Source organism: Erinaceus europaeus, chromosome 20 (assembly GCF_950295315.1).
Source record: "Erinaceus europaeus chromosome 20, mEriEur2.1, whole genome shotgun sequence".
Taxonomy (NCBI): Eukaryota; Metazoa; Chordata; class Mammalia; order Eulipotyphla; family Erinaceidae; genus Erinaceus; species Erinaceus europaeus.
Window position 1 is genome coordinate 8,784,593 of NC_080181.1, and position 26,055 is coordinate 8,810,647.

The following is a 26,055-nucleotide window of genomic DNA, read 5'->3' on the forward strand; positions in this document are numbered from 1 at the left end:
AAGTCAAGTTTCACACACTGAGATAGAAAACTTGTGTGAGATAAGCCGCACTTCTGAAAGATAAAGTGAAGACAAAGCCTTACTCTCACAGAAATGATCGAGTCCACACCCAGTACAGTAGTCTTTGTAGAGCATTTTTCTTATTTATTTGAGGGCATTTTTAGATCGACTAGACCAAGAAATATGAAAACATAAGACATAAAAGAAAAGTAACAAACAAAAGTAGGGAAAAAAGACTCCGTCTCTTTCATAGCCCTGCCATGTGTATTCACATTGCTGATTCTGGCTCGTATTGTCCTTTTAAGCTTTATTGGTTTATTGGGAGAGTCACAGGGGAGGCACCACTCAGTTCTGGCTTATGGTGGTGTCAGGGTTTGAGCCTGGGAACTTGGACAGGCAAGTCTTTTGCTCTAACAGTGAGCTAAGCTCTCGGAGTCGGGCGGTAGTGCAGTGAGTTAAGCGCATAAGGTGCAAAGTGCAAGGACTGGCAGAAGGATCCCGGTTCCAGCCCCCAACACCCCACCTGCAAGGGAGTCACTTCACAAGCAGTGAAGCAGGTCTGCAGGTGTCTCTCTTTCTCTCCCCCTTTCTGTCTTCTCCTCCTCTCTCCATTTCTCTGTCCTATCCAACAACAACGACATCAATAACAACAATAATAACTACAACACTAAAACAATAAGGGCAACAAAAGGGAATAAATAAATAAATAAAAAGAACTCAATGAGCTAAGCTCCCTAGTCCTGGCATGAAACGCTCTCAGAGGAAGTTCAAGAGCTGGTTTTATCCTCTATATTTATGCAGGAAACATATGCATATCAAGTAACATAAAGTTTTACTGATTGTTATCTTTATGGGCACTTTTCGAGATTTTTCTAGGATATGAGAGCTTCTTAATTAGGAAAATTTGTTTCCTCTCCCAACTCAGAATAGAAATTTACTTTTTAAAAAAATCTCTAAGCTCCAGGGCCAGGCAGTGGTGCAGCTGGTAAAGTGCCTAAGTTACCATGCCCAAGGACCTGAATTTGAGTCTCCCACCCCCACCTGTAAGGAGGAAGCTTCACGAGCAGTGGAGCAGAGCAGTGGAACAGGCTTCGGGTCTCCAACACACTCGCTCTCACTCTCTCTCCCCCCTCCCCCTGACCCCATCTGTCTCCCTCTCTCTCTCGCCCAATTTGTCTCCTGTTATCCACCCTCAGCATGTTCCTCCCTGAAGCTTCTTCTGTTCCCTCATCTTTAACCTTCCTTGGTAAGGTATCCCTGACTCTCTGGGAAAACAAAGTTTATCATGATTTTCAAACTTACCATCAGCGGATACATTCATATACCTATGTGGATTTTACAACTGTCATGCTATTCAGAAAATTCTATTCTGAGAAGCTGTTCTGTCTCTGAAGGAGTTGAAACACATACTAAATTTCTGCTGGCATCCATCTGACTCCAGATATCTCGAGCTGGGTGAACAGGGGTCATGCTCCAGGAGTGGCGCTCCATGTCTTTCTTCCCCTTCCCTGCAGGTATTTTGCAGAGAGAGATGCCACAGCAGCGCAGCAGGTCCTCTCTGACTCTCTCCACCCAAAGTGCAGGTAAGTGCAGATGGTGTTGTGGCTGGGGACAGTCAAGTTCATCTCCTAGATGAATCTAGTGATGAGATTCACACGGGAGTCAGCCCACCAGATGTGACAATTAGAAGCTCCTGTTCCAAACAAGCCCTCCTGACAACTGCTGAGTGGGAGGGTTAGCACTTGAGGTTTTTATGTGGGTGTTTAGGATGGAAAGTGGCAACATTCTAGTGAGATGTGTATTTAAAGGGATTCTAGTGAGATGTGTATTTAAAGGGATTCTAGTGTCTGGGAAGAAGGAGGAGGGAGAAAGCAGAGGTTGGGAGAAAGTTTGGAGAAAGGGAGCACAAAGGGGAGGTGAGTGGAGGGGAATGGAAACTGAAGTTAGGAACCAACTGAGAAGGTCTGGACTCCCTTAGGTTTTTTGTTTTGTCTACTGGTAAAAATCTAAATGAAATTATTTGCATTTTCATTTACCTTTCTACATTTTTTTTTCTTTAACACACTACATGAAGGGATATCACTAAAGAGGAAATAAGGTATTTTTCCCTTTGCTTTTGTGTTCTGTTGTTTTTATTTTATTTTAGAGTAAGTATGGGTAATGATTTTTGAAGAAAATAGAAATTTATGAAACCTTTTTCATAAAGTAAACATCTTCCATCTTTCAGCCTAATGTAGTCAGTTATATTTGGGCGATGCTTTAGTAAAGGAAATATCAGAACAGACCACCCTGACAGAAGATGCCAAAGAGTGCCTCCACAGCTTGACTGTAGGACACCTGCCTGGAGGAGCACTTGCCCCAGAGACTGAACCAGCTCTGCCCTCTCAACTCCCCAGAAAGGGACGGTCTGTTTGGGAATTTCACTGTAGAGCAGGCCAGGAGCACTTCAGGTGTTACACAGGGAGAAGCCAGAATGCTTTAAGGGAGTGTGTGTGTGTGTGTTTTGGAGTTTCTCTTTTCTCCGTGGAGAGATTCATTTGTTTGGACCAGGATGTTCTGTTAGTAATGAGTTGAGACCTTTACTAAATATAGAGACATTATACATTTATAAGGTTTTGCTGCAGAGAAAAATATGTGCTTATAATTTATTTTACATAAAGCTTTTTAACTTTCACACCCAGATTTACTTTAGTTTGAATGAGTCTTAAGGTAAAAGGCTCCTGGTGCCCCTTTGACTGGTTCGATAGATGGCTGTTACCTTCTTAAAGAGGTGGCATGTGTTAACGTGAGTAAAGGTGATTGCTTTGAGTTACACCAAATTAGTTACCAAGTAGAAGGCGCTTATAATTAACTCTCAGTTTTTGCATTGCATCACATTGCTGTGGTCTGGTGCTGTGTGTACTGCAGTGTCTGCTACAGGGAGCTCTTTCTCCTCAGGTGGAAGCTAAATGTTTGCAATAAACCCTAGCTTAAATTTTCTGTTAAGTTCAAAATCTAGTCAGATTTAAAAAAATAAAACACTGAATGAAGTACACATTAGAAACTAACATTAAAAAAAAAGAAACAAAAAAGAGTGAAACCTGGTTTCTACAGATAAGATGATGGCAGAAAGAAAGAAGTAAATGAAAGTAATAAGAAGGTGATAAAAAATAGAGTGCAAGAGAGCATTTTCAGAATGTTTCTATGATAGAACCCTTTCTTCAAGTAGTCTTATTCATAAATTCAAATTAAGACATTAAAATGGAATTGCTGTGGTATAACTGCCTTTGCTTAGAAGAAATGCTTGGTATATGCTGGGACAGAATATTTAAAACATATACACCTCTTCTTCCTTCCCTTCCTACTTCTCTGTTCCTCCCTTCATTTCCTAATTCTGTCATTGATTTTTTAACTTTTATTTATATTTTTCCCCTTTTTGTTGCCCTTGTTCTTTATTGTCATTACTGTTGTTATTGTTGTTGTTATTGCTATTGTTGTTGTTGGATAGGACAGAGAGAAATGGAGAGGGGAGGGGAAGACAGAAAAGGGGATCGCAGCAGGTTAAGACAGAAAAGGCGGTAGCGCAGCAGGTTAAGCGCATTTGGCGCAAAGCACAAGGACCAGCATAATGATCCCGGTTTGAGCCCCCAGCTCCCCACCTGCAGGGGAGTCGCTTCACAGGCGGTGAAGCAGGTCTGCAGGTGTCTATCTTTCTCTCCCCCTCTCTGTCTTCCCCTCCTCTCTCCATTTCTCTCTGTCCTATCCAACAACGACGACATCAATAACAAAAACAGTAATAACTACAACAAGGGCAGCAAAAGGAAAAATAAATATTTAAAAAAAAGAAAGGGGGAGAGATAGACACCTGCAGACCTGCTTCACCGCCTGTGAAGTGACTCCCCTGCAGGTGGGGAGCTGGGGGCTCACACTGGGATCCTTACTCCGGTCCTTGTGCTTCACACCATGTGCGTTTAACCTGCTGCACCACCACCCGGCTCCCACTCTATCATTTATTTATCAGTAAGCATTTATTCAGTATAAACTGTGTTCAGCTACCACAAATAATGCTGAATAGGATAAACAGCACAAGACAAAACCATACACAAGCGTGGGGAAATCACAGGGTGAGGCAGCATCTGCTTGGAGGGGAGAGGTAGAAGACAAAGTCTCCTAGAGGAATTAGCATCACTGTCTGACAGTTAGTGGCAGTATGCAAGAATGTCTTCATAGTTGGCCTTTACAGCTGCCTCCCACTGTGCTGTACTGAAGTGAAAAGGAGATACATAGCATGGCCTTAATTCTGTGTTGGTTCTCCATATAAATTGTAGTTGGGCTTTTTTTTTTCATTGATACCTCTTTTCTTTTAATATTTATTTTATTTATTTATTCCCTTTTGTTGCCCTTGTTGTTTTATTATTGTAGTTATTATTGTTGTTGTCATTGTTGGATAGGACAGAGAGAAATGGAGAGAGGAGGGGAAGACAGAGAGGAGGAGAGAAAGAGAGACACCTGCAGACCTGCTTCACCGCCTGTGAAGCGACTCCCCTGCAGGTGGGGAGCCGGGGTTTGAACCGGGATCCTTATGCCGGTCCTTGTGCTTTGCGCCACCTGCGCTTAACCCGCTGCGCTACAGCCCGACTCCCTCATTGATACCTCTTATAAGATCTATATGGAAACAATAGTTCTAACGTAAGCATAAAAAATGTTAAGGGGGCTGGGCTGTAGTGCAGCGGGTTAAGCACACATGACATGAAGTGAAAGGACCGGCATAAGGATGCTGGTTCCAGCCACCGGCTCCCCACCTGCAGGGGGGTTGCTTCACAAGTGGTGAAGCAGGTCTGAATGTCTATCTTTCTCTCCCCCTCTCTCTGTCTTCCCCTATTTCTCTCTGTCCTGTCCAATAACAACAGCAGCAGCAACAACAAGAGCAACAAAATGGGGAAAATGGCCTCCACGAGCAGTAGATTTGTGGTGCTGGCACCGAGCCCCAGCCATAACCCTGGATGCAAAAAATAAAATAAAATATAAAAAAATTAAATCTTTCTAGTGGAAATTTAATCATTCCTTGACCCTTCATATGCACTGCATTTAAAGGAACAGATATGCTATATGGAGATAAAAGTTTAAAGGGAGACAGAAGAGTAAGCCTTCAAACTTACCGGAAGTACAAACCACCATACAGCAAAGTAGCCGTCAATCACATAGTCAAAGGGGGGGAGTTATCCACAGAAACAGTAACCAACATACTGGATCACAAGGGCCAGAGATAGAAATAATGGAATAAATTTAATCAGAATGAATACGTGTATAAAAGATTAAATGCTATTCTTTCCTTCATTCAGCAAATTCAGCAAGACAGAATGGGAAAAGAAAAGGATGGATAAAGCAATTGGGTAAGTGTGAAATTTCATATATAAAGGCTGTGAGTCTGATCCAGAACCAAAACAAAGCACTGCACAAGATGACAGTGATGACAGTCTACTTGTCCTGATGGAAGCAGACAATCTGGTTGAATTTTTAAAGGGCCTGTTCGTGTTTGGGGATTTGTTTATGTAATTATATGATACGAAATTGCCTGTGTTGAATGATGTTTAGAAAGTCTACTACATGGAAACGAGTAAGGAATCATCATTAAGAACTTCATTTGGGGGGGCCAGGCACTTGCACACCTGGCTAAGTGTTCACATTACAGTGCAGGAGGACCCAGATTCAAGCCCCCACCTGTAGGGCTGCAGGTGTCTCTCTGTCTCTCTCCCTCTTCAGCTCTCCATCTCCTCCCAATTTCTCCATCTTTACCCAAAAATAAACAAACAAGTATTTTAAAATTTTTTCATTTGGTAGCTTTTAAAAAATATATATTGTCACCAATAATTAGGGTGCTAGATAAAAACTTTAAAAGTCATTATTTATTATTATTATTATTGTCACCAGGGTTATTGTTGGGTCCCAGTGCCAGCAATACAAATCCACCACTCCCAGAGGTCATTGTTTCCTTTTTTTTTTTCTTTCTATTATACTTGGTAGAAATTGAGAGGGGAGGGGAGATACAGTGTGTATATATGCTAAACATTTGTCATATATATGACAATATATTTTTGAGGTGCTAGAACAGAGTTCACCTGGTAGAGTGCACACTTTACCATACATGAGAATCCAGGTTCAAGCTCCCAGCCAGCACATGAGAGCACAGACACAGGGGAAGCTTCATGAGTGGTAGAGCAGTGCTGTGCTATCCCCCTCCCTGACCCTCTATCTAAAAAAGGAAAAAAATGTCTGCCAAAGCAGTGAAATTGTGCAGGCAAGCCCCAGTGGAAAAGCCTGGTGGGAAATATAAAAAAGAATATAGATTTTTTTTTTTACTATGTTATATGAAAATATCACAATTTATTTAGCCAACTATCCTTTAAAAGGATTTTTTAAGTTTCCGTGTCCTTTTCCATTATAGATAAAGCTGTGAGGAATATCCTTGAATATATGTTTTACGGATTTCTTATTTTTTCCCCCCACATATATTTGGAAATGGAATAAGCAAGTCAAAGCTCAAGTCTTCTATACAGCAGAGTGGGAAGGGCAGCCTGCCATCTGATAATTTAGAAACAAGATGATCATTGTTGGAAATGCTTGTTCCCAATCAGTATTGTGGCTTACATTTTACAGGTACTCGTTTGCAATTGTGGGTATCAATATCACTGATCTGGCATATAATCTCCTGGTCAGTGGAGCTCTAAAAACTCATTTCTACAACATCGCACCAGAAGCTCCAACGCTATGTCATTTCCAGCAAACATTCTGTAAGTGTCCTTTTGCTTAGTTGTGAGTACAGATTTCTACAGAACGCTGCTGCACTGGAGAGGTCTTGTGATCTGGCTGTCTTGTGGTCTCTGAAATTACTTCTTTGGTCTTACTTTGTCATTGCTACTGTTTTTTTCATTAAAAAAAAAAAAACCTTACACTTCTATTTTCAAGCATCATGAATTTTTCTTTCCCAGTTCTTGCATAACATCTGGACTGTTTTTAAGACTTGGGTATTTCTCTGCCTGTAGCCCAGCATCTAGGCATTGCATCTAGGAGTGGAGGCAGCACCTGGAAAGCAAGTCTTGAGTTGACTTCCATATTGTTTGCTAACTTCTCTAAGCCTCCATTACCTCATCTATAACATGAACCCTTTCTTTAAAGAGCTATTATGAAGATAAAATGAGATGGTGGATGAAAAATGTACTTATGAGGCCCATAGTGGGCACTGGGTGAACATCAGGCCAGGCTGGGGATGTCTGGCCCACAGGCCATTTTTCATGTTGTCTGGGCTTGCCAAGGCAACCACAGCTTTTTTTTTTTTTTTTTTTTACAGCAACATCAAGTGCTAATATTTAAGTTGATGATTTTGTATGGTCCACAAATGGCGTTATAAATATCCACATGACTCTCTACAGAAAAGGTTCCCCACCCCTGGCCTAGGGGGTGATATTGATGGTGCTGGAGTTGTCACTGCTGCCGATTCTGCCACTACAGAGGCAGGCATGCTAAGCACAGGTGCTAGTCCAGGAAGGATAATGACAGTGATTTGTGAGGGGACCTTTTCGTGTCCTTCCCTGAGGGGAACCCTTTAGGGCTGCAGTTGTGCTGAGGTTTCAGGGGTAATAGTCAAGGCTGCACTGTAACCCCTTGAGATGCTATTAGCTGTTCTTAGCGGCAGAATCCTAAAATTCAATCTGAATGGTGTTATCCTTGCAGGAGAGATACAAGCTAGTTTAAAGGAACATGGGAAAGCAGTGCACCAAGTCTTGAAGCACTCAAAGGAATTTGGGGGAGAAATGTCATTTAAGCCATGCTGACGTTGCTGAGGATCTATACACAGGCTTTCTTAGTCATGGAGTTTTCTATTTTTTGCCTATCACTGGCAGAGCTAGCTCAGTCTATGCATCAGAGAAAGCTTCCCAAGCAAAAGCCTATTTCTGGGAGACCTGGAGGGTGAGTGGCAGAAAACAAAGCAGTGGTGGCCCGCTGGTCCAGCCACAGGGGTGTCACAGGCAAAAGTCACAAGACAGAGAGCATGGGGTGGGGACGGTCAAAGAACAGAGCACAGGTTTACGGGCAGCTCACAGGGCTGGCAGTGTATATTTTGTAAACATGTAGAGGCTATCCCTACCCCTTGTTTCCCTGACCCTCTGTACCTGCCCTAGTCTATCTTTGCCATGCTCTTTAGAGAAACGGGAGAAGCAGTTTTGAGGGGAGAGTTTAGCTTTAGGTCTACTCTTTTGGAAGCTTCCATACAACGGACAGTGGGCAGCTTTAAAGTAAGGCTCTGGAGCTCAGAAGGATGACAAGGGCAGATGCAGGATTTGCCCGTGTTGAGAAAGAAAGAGCCACAATAGTAGTCTCCTCCTCCACCTCCCCCCACCCCCCTCCTCTTCCTCTTTTTGCCTCCAGGGTTATTGCTGGGGCTCATTAAGCACTATGAATCCACTGCTCCTGCTGGCCATTTTCCCCATTTTGTATTGGACAGGACAGAGAGAAATTGAGAGGGGAGGGGATATAGAGAGGGAGACAGAGAGACACCTGCAGACCTGCAGACCAGTTGTGAAGTGACCCTCCTGCAGGTGGGGAGCCGCGGGTTTGTACTGGGTTCCTTGCGCAGGCCCTTGCTCTTAGTACTGTGTGCACTTAACCCAGTGCTTTACTGCCTGGCCCCTTAGAGTAGCTTCTTCATGACAGAATTTAAACTGTAATCATCAGTTAGATCGATGCTTTGTTCACTGATGTGACCTTGGCATAAAGCCTAGTGCAGGATGGGAATTCAGTAACTATCTGTTGGATACATGGATGGTGAAGTGAGTGGATGGGTGGGGGTCTAAAATACTGGGAGATGCCATTTGTGGGGGAAAAGAGTCTGGTTTCTTTGAAAATAATCAGACCTGGGGCTGAACTGATATGCTTCCAAGAAAATCCCGCCCAAGCTGAGCAAGCACACAGTACCGGCTTATTTCCCAAGCCCCCCTCCACTCCTGCCCCAAAGTTCAGGACACAGCAGCAGTTCCCTGCGGATGGGGTACAGGTGCAGCAACTCCAGCTCTCCAGAGGAAGCAAACTGGCCCCTGGAGTCACTGCTCCCCATCAGACATGATCAGTTCTGAACGACTCTGCTCTAATATTCTTGCAACTACTGCTGTCCTTGCCTATGTCTCTGCTGTCTACTCACTGAATGCAGTGAAGCAAAACCGAGATATATTCTCGCAACGACAAATTCGCTGTAGGCATATGTGGAAAGCCAAATTAGTATTCAAAATAAATACTTCATCTAGATGAAAGAATATAAAAATATAATAGTTCTACCATTCTGAATTTATGGCATTATTCAGTGAGCCACTGCAGTGCCAAGCAGTAAACTGTAAAATTGGTTCTAGCCTAAAGCTCCCCTGAAATGGAGTAAAGGTAGGTGTAGTGAAGGAAAAGACAGTGGCCAGGAGAGGAAAAAATAATGATCAGAGGAAGAGACTCCATGGAAAAGGCTCCTGCTGAGTGGTGGCGTGTCAGCAGATTTCACGTCCTGACTCCACCTGCAATTGTGTGTAACTGTGCACCATTTGAGTGCTTTTCTTTTTTTTTTTTTAATTTTCTTTTTTTAATATTTACTTCCCCTTTTGTTGCCCGTGTTTTTTTTTATTGTTGTTGTAGTTTATTTATTGATGTCACTGTTGGATAGGACAGAGAGAAATGGAGAGAGGAGGGGAAGACAGAAAGGGGGAGAAAAAGATAGGCACCTGTAGACCTGCTTCACCGCCTGTGAAGCAACTCCCCTGCAGGTGGGAGCCAGGGGCTCAAACTGGGATCCTTATGCCAGTCCTTGCACTTTGTGCCACATGCGCTTAAGCCGCTGTGCTACTGCAGCTCCCCACATTTCACTTCTTAATGTGGTAGAGGGAGTATGTAAAGTGGAGAAATAAAACACCATGAACAGGTTTTTGTATCAAATGCTTAGTTTATTCCCAAATGTCCCCAATCCAAATCACTGATAGATGACATTCTTGAGACAAAAAAGTATCTGGATATGAAGCTATGCTTCAGAATATGAAAGTCTTAACAATGTCATGTACTTCAATGGCTAGTCTGTTCAGAGTTACTATTTTTATTATAAATAAAGCTTGTCAGAACACATTTGTCAAGTTCATTTAAAACTTCAGTCAAATCAAAAGGCTGAATGGAGTAATACTGAAAAATCATATCATTCTGTTAATTTAATTAAGAGGGAAGGATGGAGTAGTCATTGTTGGCCTTTGAGACTATGTTCCAGACATGAGTGATAGGCAAGACATGGCAGGAATGATTTGCTTCCTGCTTAAGAAGAATAATGAGAGGGAGTCAGGCAGTAGCGCAGCGAGTTAAGCGCATATGGCGCAAAGCACAAGGACCGGCTTAAGGATCCTGGTTTGAGCCCCCAGCTCCCCGCCTGCCGGGGAGTCGCTTCACAGATGGTGAAGCAGGTCTGCAGGTGTCTTTCTCTTCCCCCTCTCTGTCTTCCCCTCCTCTCTCCATTTCTCTCTGTCCTATCTAACAATGACAACATCAACAATAATAACTACAACAACAATGAAAAACAAGGGCAACAAAAGGGAAAATAAATATAAAAAATAGAAATTTAAAAAATTAAAAAAACAAGAAGAATGAGAATAAATTCCAGGAGCAACTGCAAAAACCCTTCAGATTGGTGACCTCTAAGCACTGCTGTTGTTCCCCTTTGTTGGACAAGCTGTGGGGTGTAGGAGCGGGTAAGACTACAGTCTGCTTGCAGGGCATATCCTCAGCAGTATATGTGAAGGCTCAAACCAGCATTCTGAAGATTCTCTCCAAATCCCCCTAAAACAGATGAATAAATCATCACTTTGTTATTTACCCTTTCCTGCTGTATCTTCCCAAGGGAAAGAAATGTATCATCTGCTATATGATCTGTAAACTATATGAATGCATGTGAGTTGGAAACAGTCTATCACAAGCAACAAAAATATTGATTTTAAATCTTGAATCGTGAGGCACTGAGAAGGTAATATGGGCAGGAAGGCACCTACAGTTATCAGAGAAGCATATATAAAACAGCTGGAGGACAGCTGTGTGATACTAAGTAAAGGTGTAATAGAAATAACTCTACACTAAAACAGTTGTTGGTGGGGGTAGACAGCATAATGTTTATGCAAAGAGACTGTCATGCCTGGGGCTCTGAGGTCCCAGGTTCAGCCCCCCTTGGGCCTCCCCAACATAAGCCAGAACTGGAAAAAAAAAAAAAAAAAAGAACAGATAGAGAGAAAAGGTAAGTTAGTTAACTGCTTAACTCATATATAGTATATGTACAAATTACACAATCTTAGAGACAGTGCAAGTGCTTATTGCCAACTGAAACTAGAAATAGTCATCTTTCCTGATAAAACAACAAAAATTCAAATTTCCATGAGAAAACATGATTAGAAAGGAATTATATAAACCAGTGATTGTAAAGAGTAATTTTAAACAAAAGGTTTTGTGTTGAGGTATTGTGATCTCTTCCTTGAACTCTGTTTTACTGTTATACTGTTTTACTGTTACTCCTGTTTATTGTCTTATCTCTAACAGGCTATTTGATGCATGAGTTTCATAAGTTTTGGATTGAAGAGGACCCCATGGACATAATGGAATTTAATCGTGTGCGGGAGAAATTCCGCAAGAGGATCATTAAACAGCTGCAGAACCCAGACATGGCACTGTGCCCACACTTTGCGGCCTCGGAAGGTTTGATCAACATGTAGCCGCCCATGCTGGTTTTAATGGGTGCCCTGGAACACTGCCTCATTGTGTTAGGTCTCTGCTTAGGTCCCAGCTCTCGCACTGAATGCACAGTGATTGTATGCATGCTTTTTGGTACAGTATTTTCATCTTTTGGTCACAGTTACCAGATCACATATTTCTGGAGTACCTGTCAACCCAGTAACTAACTGCTCAGGTCGCAGAATTATGCAGTGTTACATCTGCCCTTGACACGCAGGTATAGAGAGAATTATCTATTTTTTTAAGCTTTCCCCCCCCCCTCATCATGCATCATTAAAGAACTGTATTTCTCGAGTTGTATTTTGTATGTAAGAGATTTAGCTGAATCTTGTTCTGTGAAAGCCATTTAATTTACTGACAGATTCCATGACTCCTGCTGCTAGTTTTTCAGGCCAGGTTTATGCTTGGACCTCATTCAAAAAAAGTATAAGATTTTAAAATGATACAGACAGACACATGATAAGCCAAACCACTCCTGCAAACATAGCTGCACTTCACAGAAATGTAATGAGACTTACAAGATGCAAACTTAGGTAGGCACTGTTTTGTTTTTGTTCTGCAGACTTCATAATGTAACTAAACTCCACAGTTGCAATTGTGTGATAATCATTTCTATATATCAGAATTATTTTGTTTCCATGATTTCACTGGCTTGGATGCTCAAATATGTTGATGATGCTTGCACTCTCAGAAAAGAAGTATGCCGGGAGTCGGGCAGTAGTGCAGTGGGTTAAGCGCACATGGCACAAAGCGCAAGGACCGGTATAAAGATCCCGGTTCGAGCCCCCGGCTCCCCACCTGCAGGAGTTGCTTCACAGGCAGTGAAGCAGGTCTGCAGGTGTCTGTCCTTCTCTCTCCCTCTCTGTCTCCCCATCTTTCTCCAATTCTCTCTGTCCTATCCAACAGCAACAACAATATCCGCAGCAATGATTAAAAAAAAAAAAACAAACACAAAAAACAAGGACAACAGAAGGGGAAAAAATGGTCTCCAGGAGCAGTGGATTGTGGTGCAGGCACCGAGCCCTGGCAATAACCCTGGAGGTAAAAAGAAAAGAAAAGAAAAGGAAAGAAAAGAAGTATGCCTACTTCAAAGGCTGCAAAGGGTTTTCCACTGCCTGCCTCTGGCTAAATTCAGCCCCCTTACCCCCCCTACACTGTCCTGATCCAAGCACCTTGTTTGGGGAACTGAGTGCTGACAGGCCTGCTTGCTATATCAAGAGGCAATATTTAAAAAACAATTTTCAGGAAAATGTCTTGCAAGAGAGGAACCTGAGCTATGACACTGCAGCACTGCTGGAAAACACCGACCTTGTGTCAGTGCTTAAAGAAGTGAACTGCTTGAAGGGGAAAAGAGAGTCAGATCATTCCAGAATTGCTTGAAACCATTATTTAGTCTGGAATTATGACTGTAGTCTGTTGAATAGTATTTGCCATGGCATTTCATACCCATGGTATTTTATACCTTCTACCGGTTTTAGAATTACTAGATGTTTGTGTAATCACTTGCTTATTTAACTGGATTTTGAGTACCACCTAACTGTCAGTTAAATGAATAAATTACATGTCAATCTACTGCAGTGTAGAGTGGATTTCATTTTAACATTTCTACTTCTCTGTAGCTTCTGAATATGTAAATATGTGAGTGGGTAGGATGTCAAAGACAGACAACCTGGAGCTGAATATAAATTATACCATCATTCAAAGTAACCAGGTGTAAATTAGTGTGTCATGTTTAAGAAATGTCTTTTATTTAACTCATTTTGAGCCCTTGCAGTGCTTTCAGAAAAAAAAAAGGAAGACCAAACTTAATTCTATGCAGCTTCTTGCAAAGCTTGATTTATCATGGCAGCCATGTGATAAAGGGAAAATAAGCTGTCTCTTCTTTACTTGTTCATCCTAGCTCCTTTTCCACTTTTCTAGCCTTTTCTTTTCAGCTGGGCACCAGCCAGCAGCATTCTGCACTGCACCACTGCAGCCAATACCTTTTCTCCAAAATGGGGTTGGGTGAGGGCCCATTAAAGCATGATCTGTACCAGCAGAAGCAGTGACAAGAATGTGTGTTTCTCTCAGAGTGAAGTGAGAAGTTGTGAGCCTGGCAAATGGCCTGTTGTGGGAGTGCTGAATTGGCACTGCAGCTGCAGTAGATGGAGGATTTTCTCCATCTGCAGCACAGCTGGTGTCAACCACATGTGTGTGTCATCTCTTTCTATCCACTGTGGAGCTGGGTCACTGACAAGGCTTGATAGTATGTGGCATTTCCACTAGCACATGTCCCCTCTGTTCAGGCAGAGACACTTGATGGTAACAAAGCTGGGAACTTCCACTGTCATCTACTAGGATGGTTCCTCTGTTGTAAATTAACATGGCTGCATGATTTTAGGGTGAACAGACTCTGTCAGCTCTTTTATTATTATTATTATTATTTTATTTAAGAAAGGAGACATTAACAAAACCATGGAATAAGGGGTACAGTTCTGCACAATACTGCCAGCTCTTTTTAGTTCCAAGTATTATTAGATTTCTCCTTCACACCTCTTTGTGAAAGATGTAAAGTTGAAATGAAGTGAGGTGAGAAAAGAAGAGAAGGCATCAAGAGCATTTAAAAAATGTGTGATGTGGAGGGACAGGTGGTGGTGCACTGGGTTAAGCGGACTTAGTACAAAGCACAAGGATCTTGGTTCAAGCCCCCAGCTCCCCACCTGCAGGAGGGTTGCTTCACAAGCAGTGAAGCAGGTCTGCAGATGTCTATCAAGTGTGATGTGCATTCTGTTTTTTTAAATTTATTTATTCCCTTTTGTTGCTCTTGTTTATTTTTTAAAATTAATTAATTTATTTATTCCCTTTTGTTGCCCTTTTGTTGTTTCATTGTTGTAGTTATTGGTGTTATTGATGTTGGACAGGATAGAGAGAAATGGAGAGAGGAGGGGAAGACAGAGAGGGGGAGAGAAAGACAGACACCTGCAGACCTGCTTCACCGCCTGTGAAGCGACCCCTGCAGGTGGGGAGGCGGGGGCTCGAACCGGGATCCTTACGCCAGTCCTTGTGCTTTGCGCCACGTGCGCTTAACCCGCTGCGCTACCACCTGGCTCCCATAATGTGCATTCTTAACACTCTTATACTTATTCCACTAAACAAGGGTTCACCAATCAAAATGTAAATGATGTAACAAATCTCTTCCAAGTTTTCTGGCACACTACTTGATATCATCTAAGACATGCCAGTTAGCATTCTAGAAAGAAAACTCTTTGAAGTAGTATTTCTGAAAACTGGATTCAATCTGACTTTACTTTTGCAATTCTTGTTACTGTACTGGAGGAAAAAACTTCAGCTAGGTAATTAATGATCTTTCCCATTTGAAATGAGGCTAAACACATACCAACCCTCAATGGAAGAATGATCTTATAATAAGTCTATGGTCCAGACCAGGACACTTTTGAAAGTACAAGCATGCTAGTGAGTGTTTTAGGAAAGCAGAATAAATGGGGAAGTTTGAGGATACTTGAGATGTTAGATGTCTAAGGCCAAGAGACACAGCTTTATAGGGATACCAGGAGACCACCCTTTACTTCATGATACAAATGCAACTGGTTTCTTCACACTCTAGCTTCTGCAAGAAGTGTCTTTTCGGGATGAAAACATGTGATATCATGACATAACCCCAATTCTTAAAGAACCATCAGAGTTTTGACCTTGGTAGGTACTGGAAGGTCAGCTGAATAGGCAGGGCGACTAGGAAGTAGGCAATGGGGAGACAGACTGGGGACCACACTCAAAACACCTGGGCCAGGTCCAAGCTGACCAGGAAAGAGAAGGAGACCCACCCCGTGGGATGCTGGGGGACGAAAAAAGAGACAGAAAAAGAGGGTCAGTGAGACACACAGTCAATGACATATGTGCCTCAAAGCAAGACCTCTCATTTTTCAGGATGCTCAGCACAAGCACCTGCTCTAAACTACACACACAAGGCAGCAAAGCAGGCCTGACTACAGCATCAGGACTCAGAGGAGGTGAGAGTCCAGCCAGGTCCCAGAGGTAACTGAACCAGTTCCCATGCCAGACTAACAAATAGTTTGCATTATTTCATCCCCTCAACAATACACAAAGTGAGATTATTTGTTTAATCATTGTTCTAGACAAACACGCTTACAGTATTTAAACATACTGGTTTATTTTGTATGTTGAAGTATGTTTTATTCTTACAATAAAGAAAAGAAAAATTATTAAAATTGGAGGGGGTGGTGGTGCACCTGGTTGAGTGCACATGTTACAATGATCAAGAACCCAGGTTCGAGTCCCTGGTCCCCACCTGCAGGAGGAAAGCTTCACAAGTGGCAAAACAGGGCTGCAGGTGTCTGTTTCTCTTCCTTTCTATCCCCCCCTTCCCTCTTGATTTCTGGCTGTCTCTATCCAATAAATAAAAATAGTAAGAAAAAGAAAATTGGGAGGGTAATGGGTAGTGACACACCCTGTTGAATACATGTTACCACGCCCAAGGACCTGGGTTCCAGCCCCCCACCTGTAATGGGAAGCTTCATGAGCAGTGAAGCAATGCTGCAGGTCTCTTTCTCACTCCCCACATGCAGGGGAGTTGCTTCACAGGTGGTAAAGCAGGTCTGCAGGTGTCTATCTCTCCCCCTCTCTGTCTTCCCCTATCTCTCTCCATTTCTCTCTGTCCTATCCAACAATGACAACAACAACAATAACTACAACAATAAAAAAAACAAGGGCAACAAAAGGGAATAAATAAAAAATTTAAAAAAAAAAGAATAACAACATAGCGCAGCGGGTTAACCGCACGTGGCGTGAAGCACAAGGACCGGCATAAGGATACTGGTGCGAGCCCCCGGCTCCCCACCTGCAGGGGAGTAACTTCACAAGTGGTGAAGCAGGTCTGCAGGTGTCTATCTTTTTCTCCTCCTCTCTGTCTTCCCCTCCTCTCTCCATTTCTCTCTGTCCTATCCAACAACAATGACATCAATAACAACAATAATAACTACAATAATAAAACAAGAGCAACAAACGTGAATAAATAAATATTTTTTAAAAAGAATAACTTTTAACAAAAAGACAAGAAATAACAAGTGTAAATAAATAAGGAGTGGGCTGGGCAGTCGCACACCCAGGTAAACACATTACTAAGAACAGGACCTGGGTTTGAGCCCTCATTCCACACCTGAAAGGGGTCTGCTTCAAGAGTGGTGAAGCAAGTCTGCAGGTCTCTATCTTTCTCTCCCTCTCTCTACCTCCCTATCCTCTCAAGTTCTCTGTCCTGTCTAATAAAAGTTAGAAAGAAAAGGGGGTTGGGCGGTAGCGCACATAGTGCGAAGCGCAAGGACCAGCGTAAGGATCCCGGTTCCAGCTCCTGGTTCCCCGCCTACAGGGGAGTCACTTCACAGGTGGTGAAGCAGGTCTGCAGGTGTCTGTCTTTCTCTCCCCCTCTCTGTCTTCCTCCCACTTCTCCATGTCTCTCTGTCCTATCCAACAGCAGCAGCAAAAGCAGCAACAACAACAATGGAAAAAAAGATGGCCTCCAGGAGCTCCAGGAGCAGTGGATTTGTAGTACAGGCACTAAGTCTCTGTGATAACCCTGGAGGAAAATAATAATAATAATAATAAAAATTTTTTAAATGGAAAAGATGGTCGCTGAGAGTGTTAGATTCCTAGTCTGGGCACAGAGCCCCAGCAACAATCCTGGTGGCAATAAAAAATAATAATTATGGAGTAGGGCACCAAAGTAAAAACCCTGGGTTGAGGGTGAGGGTGGATGTTCAGCTTCACAGGGCGGTGGTGGGGGGGGGGATGGGATGAGACACAGTCTTTTAGTGGTGGGAATGGTGTTTATGTACACTCCTATCAATTTGTAGTCATATAAATCACTATTTAATATGAGGGGAAAATTGATTGAATGTCTCAAACATTTTAAATCACAGACAGAGTCTTTTTAATACATAGGCTGAGTCTATATGTTGGCTCTCTTAAAAGCTTAAACCAGGGAGAACAGAAGCAACCGGTGGCACAGCTATATACAAATAATGTCAAAGGACATAAATTATGGTGATGTTGTATATGATACAGCAAATCCTAACAAAGGGATATTTCAAAGTTAACCCAACTGCCAAATAATATGATTCTAACAATAACTATCTATTGTCTTCTTAAACCCTAAGATAGCAGGAACCTCCCGCTTCTACTATAGAGCCTATATTTCCCCCAGTCCTGGTAACTCTAGGGTGGGGCTCACTTTCTGCATGCTTCTCTCAATTCATACCAAATGATATTGCATCTGCCAATCCCAACCTAGTCAATGCAAGGACGACCACCTCAGCATGCTCCACTTCAGACTGTGTCCAGAGACATCAGGCATGCAATGTCAACCCTTCACCTTCATTACTCAGGTGAGACCTTTCCTTTCATAGTATTCTCTAATTCCATTCCAGGAGGTTCACTTCCTAACAAAGTCCCAAAACCTAGATATAGACCAGGTCCTGTAAGATAGAGCATATGTTCACACGTATCCATAAACTAGGGCAAAATATATACCTGAAAGCAAAAATACATGATAGTGTGCAGTGCGTCAGTATAAAGTTCATAATGAAATAGAGTCTACTTAGACTTAGATACCCTCTTCACCTACTTCCTATTACAATTTTCTCACTCACTCCAAAGCTAACCTCATCAAAGCAAGGACTACAAAAGCTAAATAAGGGCAAGAGACTGGCATACTTTAATGATGACTCTTTAGTCACTATCAGGCCACCCCATCAGCTGGGGCCCTCCCTATTTGGGGAGTCCTGAGATTCCCAAACAGACTTGATGGGCCTAGACCTTGAATAAATCCCTCTCTTCATTGTTACCAGTCATCTCTATCAGGAACAACACAATAGACCCCTTTGTGGGCCCCCATAGGACCTTGCCTTCAATTTGGATCAACAATGGTAGAGAATGTTCCATCCTCTGAAGGGAGGCTGGACAATATACTCTATGCTACACCTGAGGAAGATGGGTCCTGATATTAGGGCAGCCTGGAATGTTCCTACTTATGACCACAGAATGTGAGCTCAGATCTACAGGGATGCAGAGCTCACATGGGTTCCTAAGCTGAATATGGGCCCCAGATCACATCAAATCGATGGGTTTTACAGTCAACAAGATTTATACACCTTTCCCATATTTGGGAGTTACTATCTTCCCTGATCCAGCTTTCTGGTCCTTCGGCTAGCCGTGACATCATCTCCTCAGACACTAATTAGGATCTACCTGCATATCAGATTTCAGGCTCAGGCCAAAAAAATAAATAAATAAACACTAGTATAGCCACAGGCCCTTTGGAATATAACTAAAATATGCCTACTAGCTATCTAAAAAATGGAGGGCCCCCCAACTTTTCATCTGCACTATTCCAGCCTTTAGGTCCATGATTGGTCAACAATTTGTTTGGCTTTGTATGTTAACTCTCTTTTCAGCCACCAGGTTCCAGATGCTAGCATGATGCCGACCAGACTTCCCTGGACAGACAACCCCACCAATGTGTCCTAGAGCTCCACTTCCCCACAGCCCTGCCCCACCAGGGAAAGAGAGAGATAGGCTGGGAGTATGGATCGACCTGTCAACGCCCATGTTCAGCAGGGCAGCAATTATAGAAGCCAGACCTTCCATCTTCTGCATCCCATAATGATCTTGGGTCCATACTCCCAGAGGGTTAAAGAATAGGAAAGCTATCAGGGGAGGGGGTGGGATTCAGAGTTCTGATGGTGGAAATTGTGTGGAGTTGCACCCCTTTTATCCTATGGTTTAGTCAATGTTTCCTTTTTATAAATAAAAAAAAAATTAAAAATTACATAAAAACTCAAAAAAATAATTAATAAATATAGGACAGACCTGGGAGTAGTGAAACTGTACAATGTGCCCCCCACTCAAAAAAAAAAAAAAAAGAATTTTTGACAGAGGGCTATGGGGAAAAAGTTACAAAAGCTCTGTGCTCTGATCCCTGTGTTGCTCAAGGTGCCACTCTGCCAGGTATATGGAAATTGCTGTGGAGCAGGGACAGCTACAGCCTCCAAACACATGATAATAAGGGGCATATAACCTACTGTAGGTGAAGGTTTTGTTATTTCTGAAGAAAAGCAGTAAAGGAGCAGTCAGAAGACCGTGCTGTGGTGTACACACTTGCTGCCAACTGTCCTTGGGTCAGTGCCTTACCCTCCCCGATGCTGCTGTCACAGCTGTAACAGAAATGGGGGTGGGGAGGTAAAATCAAAGAAGCTACCACTTGTCAGAATGCTTGGGAAGCTCCAAAGTACCAGTTAAGCGTGTGCTGGATTGTGGTTGACTTTTGTCTATTTGGTTTTTCACTAGGTACTTACTCTAACAGAAAATTAAGCTACACAATTTGTCTTTGTAGCCAGTGTTCCCATTAATTCAATCCAACAAATATTTATTAAAAACTTATTTCTATGCCAGGCATCTTGCCAAGACTGGAGATAAAATGGGAAACAAGACAGGGTCCATGGTCTCATCTAAAGCTAAGGCCCCAGGTGGGAGAGGTAGAATAACGGTTATGCAAAGAGACTGTCATGCCTAAGGCACCAAAGCTCCAGATTCAATCCCCTGCACCACCATAAGGCAGAGCTGAGCAGCACTCTGGTAAATAAAGAAATAAAACTAAGGCCCCGATTCCTGAGATCTGGTTGTTGGACCAGCAACAAGAACATTGCTAGGAATGATCTCCACCCCCACCCCCCAGACCCAAGCGTGAAGACCTTCATTTGAACATTCTCCCCAGATGTTTTTGCACACTGAAACCCAGAAATCCCCAGTCCAGAGCATACTGATCTGTTTTGGTTACTCTCCACTGAAACTTGATAAGCAGAATGCCAACGGCTAACAGCCTGGAAAGAAAGCAAACATTCTCTTTGTTTTCCCTCATCTTACTCTGTCAATTTAACCTGATCCTATGCTTACCTCTAACAAAGAAGTATTACAAGTTCTGTCATTCAACCAGAATGCAAACAAAGTTAGCAGAGAGAAGGCAGGGCTTTGTGGACTGGGTGCTGTGGCTCTACCAGTCAGTTCTAACTCCTGCAGTGATGGTATCAGGAAGCGGTGCTGGGGCTGACTGGTTTATGAGGGTGCCGCTCTCATGAATGGGATATTAATGGGGTCTGGGTGGTAGCACACCTACTTGAGTGCACTTGTTATAATGTGCAAGGACTCAGGTTCAAGTCCCCAGTCCCCACCTACAAGCTGGTACTTCACAAGTGGTAAAGCAGTACTGCAGGCATCTCTCTGTCTCTCTCCTTCTCTATCTCCCCCCTCTCGAGTTCTAGCTATATCTATCAAATAAATAAATAAAGATAAGAAAAAATTAAAAAAATAAACGTTGAGACAGAACAGACCCCCATCCTACAGTGAAAGTACAAGAGGATGCCCATCTGCAAACCAAGGTAAGTTTCCTCCCCAGATACCAGCTCAGCCAGAACCTCCATCTTGTGCTTTCCAGCCTACAGAACAGTGAGAAATAAATGCTGCTAGTGTAAGTCAGTCAGAATCTCATTTTTTGTTACACCAGCCTGAACAAGACGCCAGCCTAGACACTAGTCTTGGGAGGATGTCCTATCTTCCCTCTGGGTCAGGGTAAGTCAGGAGCCTCCTTTCACTAAGCCAGAAACTCAAGAGTTCCTCTTCATCTTGCTGGTTCTCACAGACCACAAGCTTGTGGGGAGGGTCCCTTTGTTTTTAATTTTACTAGTAGTGATTTCAGGAATTGAAGAAGAAATCCCAGACAGCACATCATCTGCTAACACTTCATAACTAAATAACGACAGCATGAATATTCATTTCATTATCACTGCTGCAAGCAATGACAGTGCCAGCACAAGTGATCGCGTTTATTTCCATCCCACTGCTCAACCCTGGGTTTTGGGTCTCTGTTTCCTCCCACTTGGCAGCAACACACATTCCCCTGCAGACCTGCTGGAGGTCCTGTTACATAAGAGGGCGCACCTTATGAAATGTTCACTCTTCCTTGCCTGTGCAGTCAGCCAGAGGGCTAGGGAACCCAGCCTTCATTCATCCATCATCCCCAAGTACCCACTGAAGGTCTGCTGTATGCCAGGCAGTGGCAGGCTCAGGACACAGAAAAGATTAAGAGGAGCTCCTTGTCTGCAAGTCCAGTCAGGGGACACACACACACACACACACACACACACACTGAGATGAGTGAGACGGTTGACACTGTCAGAGACTGGCAACATGGACACATGAGCAAGAGCACCCGGGAGAGAGGGCACAGCTGGGGCAGGAGACTGTAAAGAGAGCAGGAAGCAGGGGCCACAAGTGCCCTTGGAGGCTTCTCAAAAGAGCTGGGACATACGGGTGAACAGTAAGACAGTGAGATATAGTACAGCCCAGGGAACAAATGTAAGGGCAGGGTGAACATGCAAAAGAGGAAGCAGTTTAGAAACTACTGGAGAGATACATCAGAAAGAAAAGAGATTTGTGTCTGATTACAGGAAGAGAAGAAGTGTATGCAATTGGAAGGATTTGGACAGGATGTGGGAGGGGACAAAAGGAAATAATTTGGAATAACCACAAAAAAATACCTTTTCCAGAGAACGGTGAAAACTAAATACACAGAAGGAATGTAGAGAGCATCAAACTTAACTCATTGGTTCAGCTCACATACTTGGACTCCAACCCTCATCCTCCATGTAAGTGAAGCAGTGGGGCAGAGACAAGATGCACCTCCACAGCCAGACAGAGGGAACCAGCGTCTCAGGCTGCATTTAAGCCCACATCATCTTCCTCTTCTGCTTGCAGTGCCTCCAAGTCCACCTGGCATCTGATATGTTTGCCCCAAACTTTAGACTATGCCTATAAAATACAGCTTTCAAAAACCCAGACCTATGTCCTGCCTCTAAGGGCTTTCAGTCCTTAAAAAAAGCTCATACTTTGTCCTCAGAGGGTGAAAACCTTTTGATAACTGACCTCAACTGCAACCGATTGAATGCAAATCTGTTTCTAGTTCTTCAATCCTCACACCACCTTTGCAACTTTTCCCATCAGCCAGAGGATTCCCTAATCTGTGATTTCAGGCTGGCTTTTTATTTCCTTTGGCCAATCAACTGTGGCTGAATACTATTTCCAAGTTCCATTTTAAGAGCCCACTTTCATTCACTTTCTTAGAATCATGTAAAAATGACATGAACAAGCCCAGGCTAGCCTACTAAGTGATGAGAGGCACATGGCCCTTTCAAGCGGCCAGCCAGTCACCCACATGCATGAATGAGGCTACCCTAAACGTGTCAGACTCCCTGCAGACTTATCACCATACTCATATGCAGCTAAAATCTGCCACGTCTGACTTATCTCAGCAGAACTCCCTGACTAATCACTCAGTGATTGTGCAAGTCATTCTATTTAGGGTCATTTGTCACACAGCAATAGTTCATTGAGATGCTAACCCATTGTCTAGCTTCTCCCACTCTGCACTGTGGAACCTGACAGTCCTCTGCCCACAGTTATTTGACTTTGCATAAATATAATCATGCCTCATTGCTATTGCTAAACTGTAGTCTCTCCCTAGAAGACCCTTTTTGTTTCCTTAATTGCAAAAATCTACCCAAATCTACTCACCATTCAAGATGCAATTAAGAGCTCACTGATTCAGACTAGAGGAAAAGCTCACCAGGCAGGGTTCCTGCCTCGCCATGTGTGTGGCCCAGGTTCTGCACCAGTGGAAGCTCTGGTGATGACCAGTCTCTCCCTCTCTGAGTGAAAATTTAGCCTGGGAGCAGCAAAACCATATAAGCATTAGACCTCATAGGAAGAAAGAAAGAAAGAAAGAAAGAAAGAAAGAAAGAAAGAAAGAAAGAAAGAAAGAAAGAAAGAAAGGGAGAGAAAGAAAGGAAGAAAGAAATCATTAACCAGGAATTATTGAGACTAGGTACTAAGGTGGTTTCAAAACTGGGAAAATATTATCTACACCCAAGCAGCTTGTAGATGAGGAAAAGCCAAATAAGTAAACAGCTAATGTCAGTCACTTTCTGCTTTCTGCTTTGGGGTTGACTTAAGTTTCTTATTTCTTTTTAAAAACTATTTATTTATTTATTTATTTATTTATTTATTTATTGCCTCCAGAGTTATTGCTGGGGCTTGGTGCCTGTACCACGAATCTACTGCTCCTGGAGGCTATTTTTTCCCCCTATTTTTTTTCCCTTTCTGTTGCCCTTTTTTTTTTTTTTTTAAATTGTTGTTGTGGTTATTATTATTGTGAGCTCTTGGCCACAACGTGGGAGCAGCTGCAGAGGGGAAGCTCCATGAGCCTGAGTGCTGTGGTGTCTCTTATTCTCTCTCTGCCTCGTGCTCTCTATGTAACAAGGATGGTCTACAGGAGTGGTGAAGTCATGCAGGCACTGAGTCTCAACAATAACCCTGGTGGCTGAGAGAGAGTGGGGGAAGGGGAGAGAAAAATCAACTGAACAGATTTGTATATATTAGGCAAGAATATACTGATGTGCTACTTTTGGTTTTTAAAGTCAATTATTACTTGTGAAAAACAAATCAGAAAGGAATGAGAAAAGGAAATGTGAAATACTAAAAACTTAGGAGACGTAAAATAAATAAATATATAAATAAATAAAAGTATCTTACTTCTTGTTCATTCTCATCTAAACCCCAGGCCTCATCATATACAGACGCATCCATCAGTGTATAGAACTTGGGTCTTCGAGCTCAGGAAAGACTTCTTTACATGAAGAGAGTGCTTTTTTCTACTAACCTAGAAGCTCCTATGCTTGGGTTCTTCGTATGCACTGTTTTCACTAACTTCTAAGGTATGTGATTTTTGCCCCATAGCTGCATTAGGAAACTACGGTTCAGGGAGTCAAATGGCGAAGGGGTGCTGAGTCAGGGTTAAACCTAAAGTCTTGTTGCCAAAGCCAGAGCTGTTTTCACTACCCCCTCTTCTTGTCTCTCTTCTAAGGAAAGAATTCCTTTGGCTCCTCTCAGGGAAGAGGATACTGTGTCACTAGGAAGATGTTTTAGCCAAAATCTTGGTGTCCCTGATGATTCACATTTAGATCATCTTCCTTGAGAGTAGGGAAAGATATCTGTAAGCAGCTGGTTTTAGCATCTGAAAGTTCTAAAGAAAGTTCTCAGGGAAACCATCCAACGATATTGAGGGAAATCTCAGAGGTCACTGAGCTTATTTACTTCTTCCTGCAGCTAAAGTTTCTACCCTCACAGAGTTTTTCTTTCTACTTCTAGTCATGCTAAAGATGAAAGTATTCATCATTTTTATGACTTTTAAAATTTTATTTATTTTCTATTTTTGTTGCCCTTTTGTTTACATTTTTCTTTTCTTTTCTTTTCTCCCTCCCTTAACTTCCTTTCTCCCTCCCTTCCTTCCTTCCTTCCTTCCTTCCTTCCTTCCTTCCTTCCTTCCTTCCTTCCTTCCTTCCTCCCTTCCTTCCTGTCTGGAACTGAAAACTCCTACATGTGCAATTTCACAACCCCCAAAGAAGTTTATCATTCAGAGAGGAAGAGATTCCTTCCAGTGCTGTGGCAGCTTCCATAGGGTGTATAGGCTTGAACCTATGGCATACAGATGGCAAGCCATGCACCCTACCTGGTGAGATATTTCTCCAGCTCCAGGAATTTATATTTTGTAGAAATCAAAGGGCTTCACCAAAGTGAAATGGGCAATTGTATGGCAACCTCTCCATACTCTTTCCTTCTATGGCTTCTTGAGCCTTAATTACATAGATGTGGCTACAGCAGCCTTGATCTGAAAAAACTGGGAGCCATAGAGTATTAAAGCTAAGGTTAGGGAGATAACCTAATGGTTATGCAAAGAGACTCTCATGCCTGAGGCTCCTAAGTCAGAAGTTCAATTCCCCCTACCACCATAAGCCAGAGCTGAGCAGTGCTCTGATAAAATTAATGAATAAAAAATAAAAAAGTATAATAACTAAAGTCATAAAATGTGTTCTGCTCTAGTCATGGCTCTCTAGAGAAATAGAACCATTAGTTAATTTTTTTTTTTACACTCCCAAAAAGAGAAAATAAAATCCTTGAGCAATGTTTATTTTTCTTGATATCCTATAACTTGAATGCTTTGTTATAAAATTAACTTGATATATCTTTTTTTTTTTTTTTTTCCTCCAGGGTTATTGCCAGGGCTCGGTTCCTGCACCACGAATCCACTGCTCCTGGAGGCCATTTTTTCCCTTTTGTTACCCTGGTTGTTTTACCATTGTTGTGGTTATTATTATTGTTGTTATTGAT

At 42.6% G+C, this 26,055-nt stretch overlaps 1 protein-coding gene across 4 annotated transcripts in view; it reads left to right on the forward strand.

The window, feature by feature from the left end:
* ELMOD1 (ELMO domain containing 1) overlaps window positions 1-13,341 on the forward strand; it is a 57,554-nt gene extending 44,213 nt beyond the window's left edge. For all 4 annotated transcript variants that reach the window (XM_060179805.1, XM_060179804.1, XM_060179803.1 and 1 more), the window contains 4 exons: window positions 1,515-1,583; window positions 5,322-5,372; window positions 6,637-6,770; window positions 11,578-13,341. In XM_060179805.1, coding sequence (XP_060035788.1) covers window positions 1,515-1,583; window positions 5,322-5,372; window positions 6,637-6,770; window positions 11,578-11,750 — 427 coding nt within the window. In that variant the 3' untranslated portion in view covers window positions 11,751-13,341. The remainder of the gene's footprint in view (window positions 1-1,514; window positions 1,584-5,321; window positions 5,373-6,636; window positions 6,771-11,577) is intronic.
* Window positions 13,342-26,055: the final 12,714 nt, after the last annotated feature.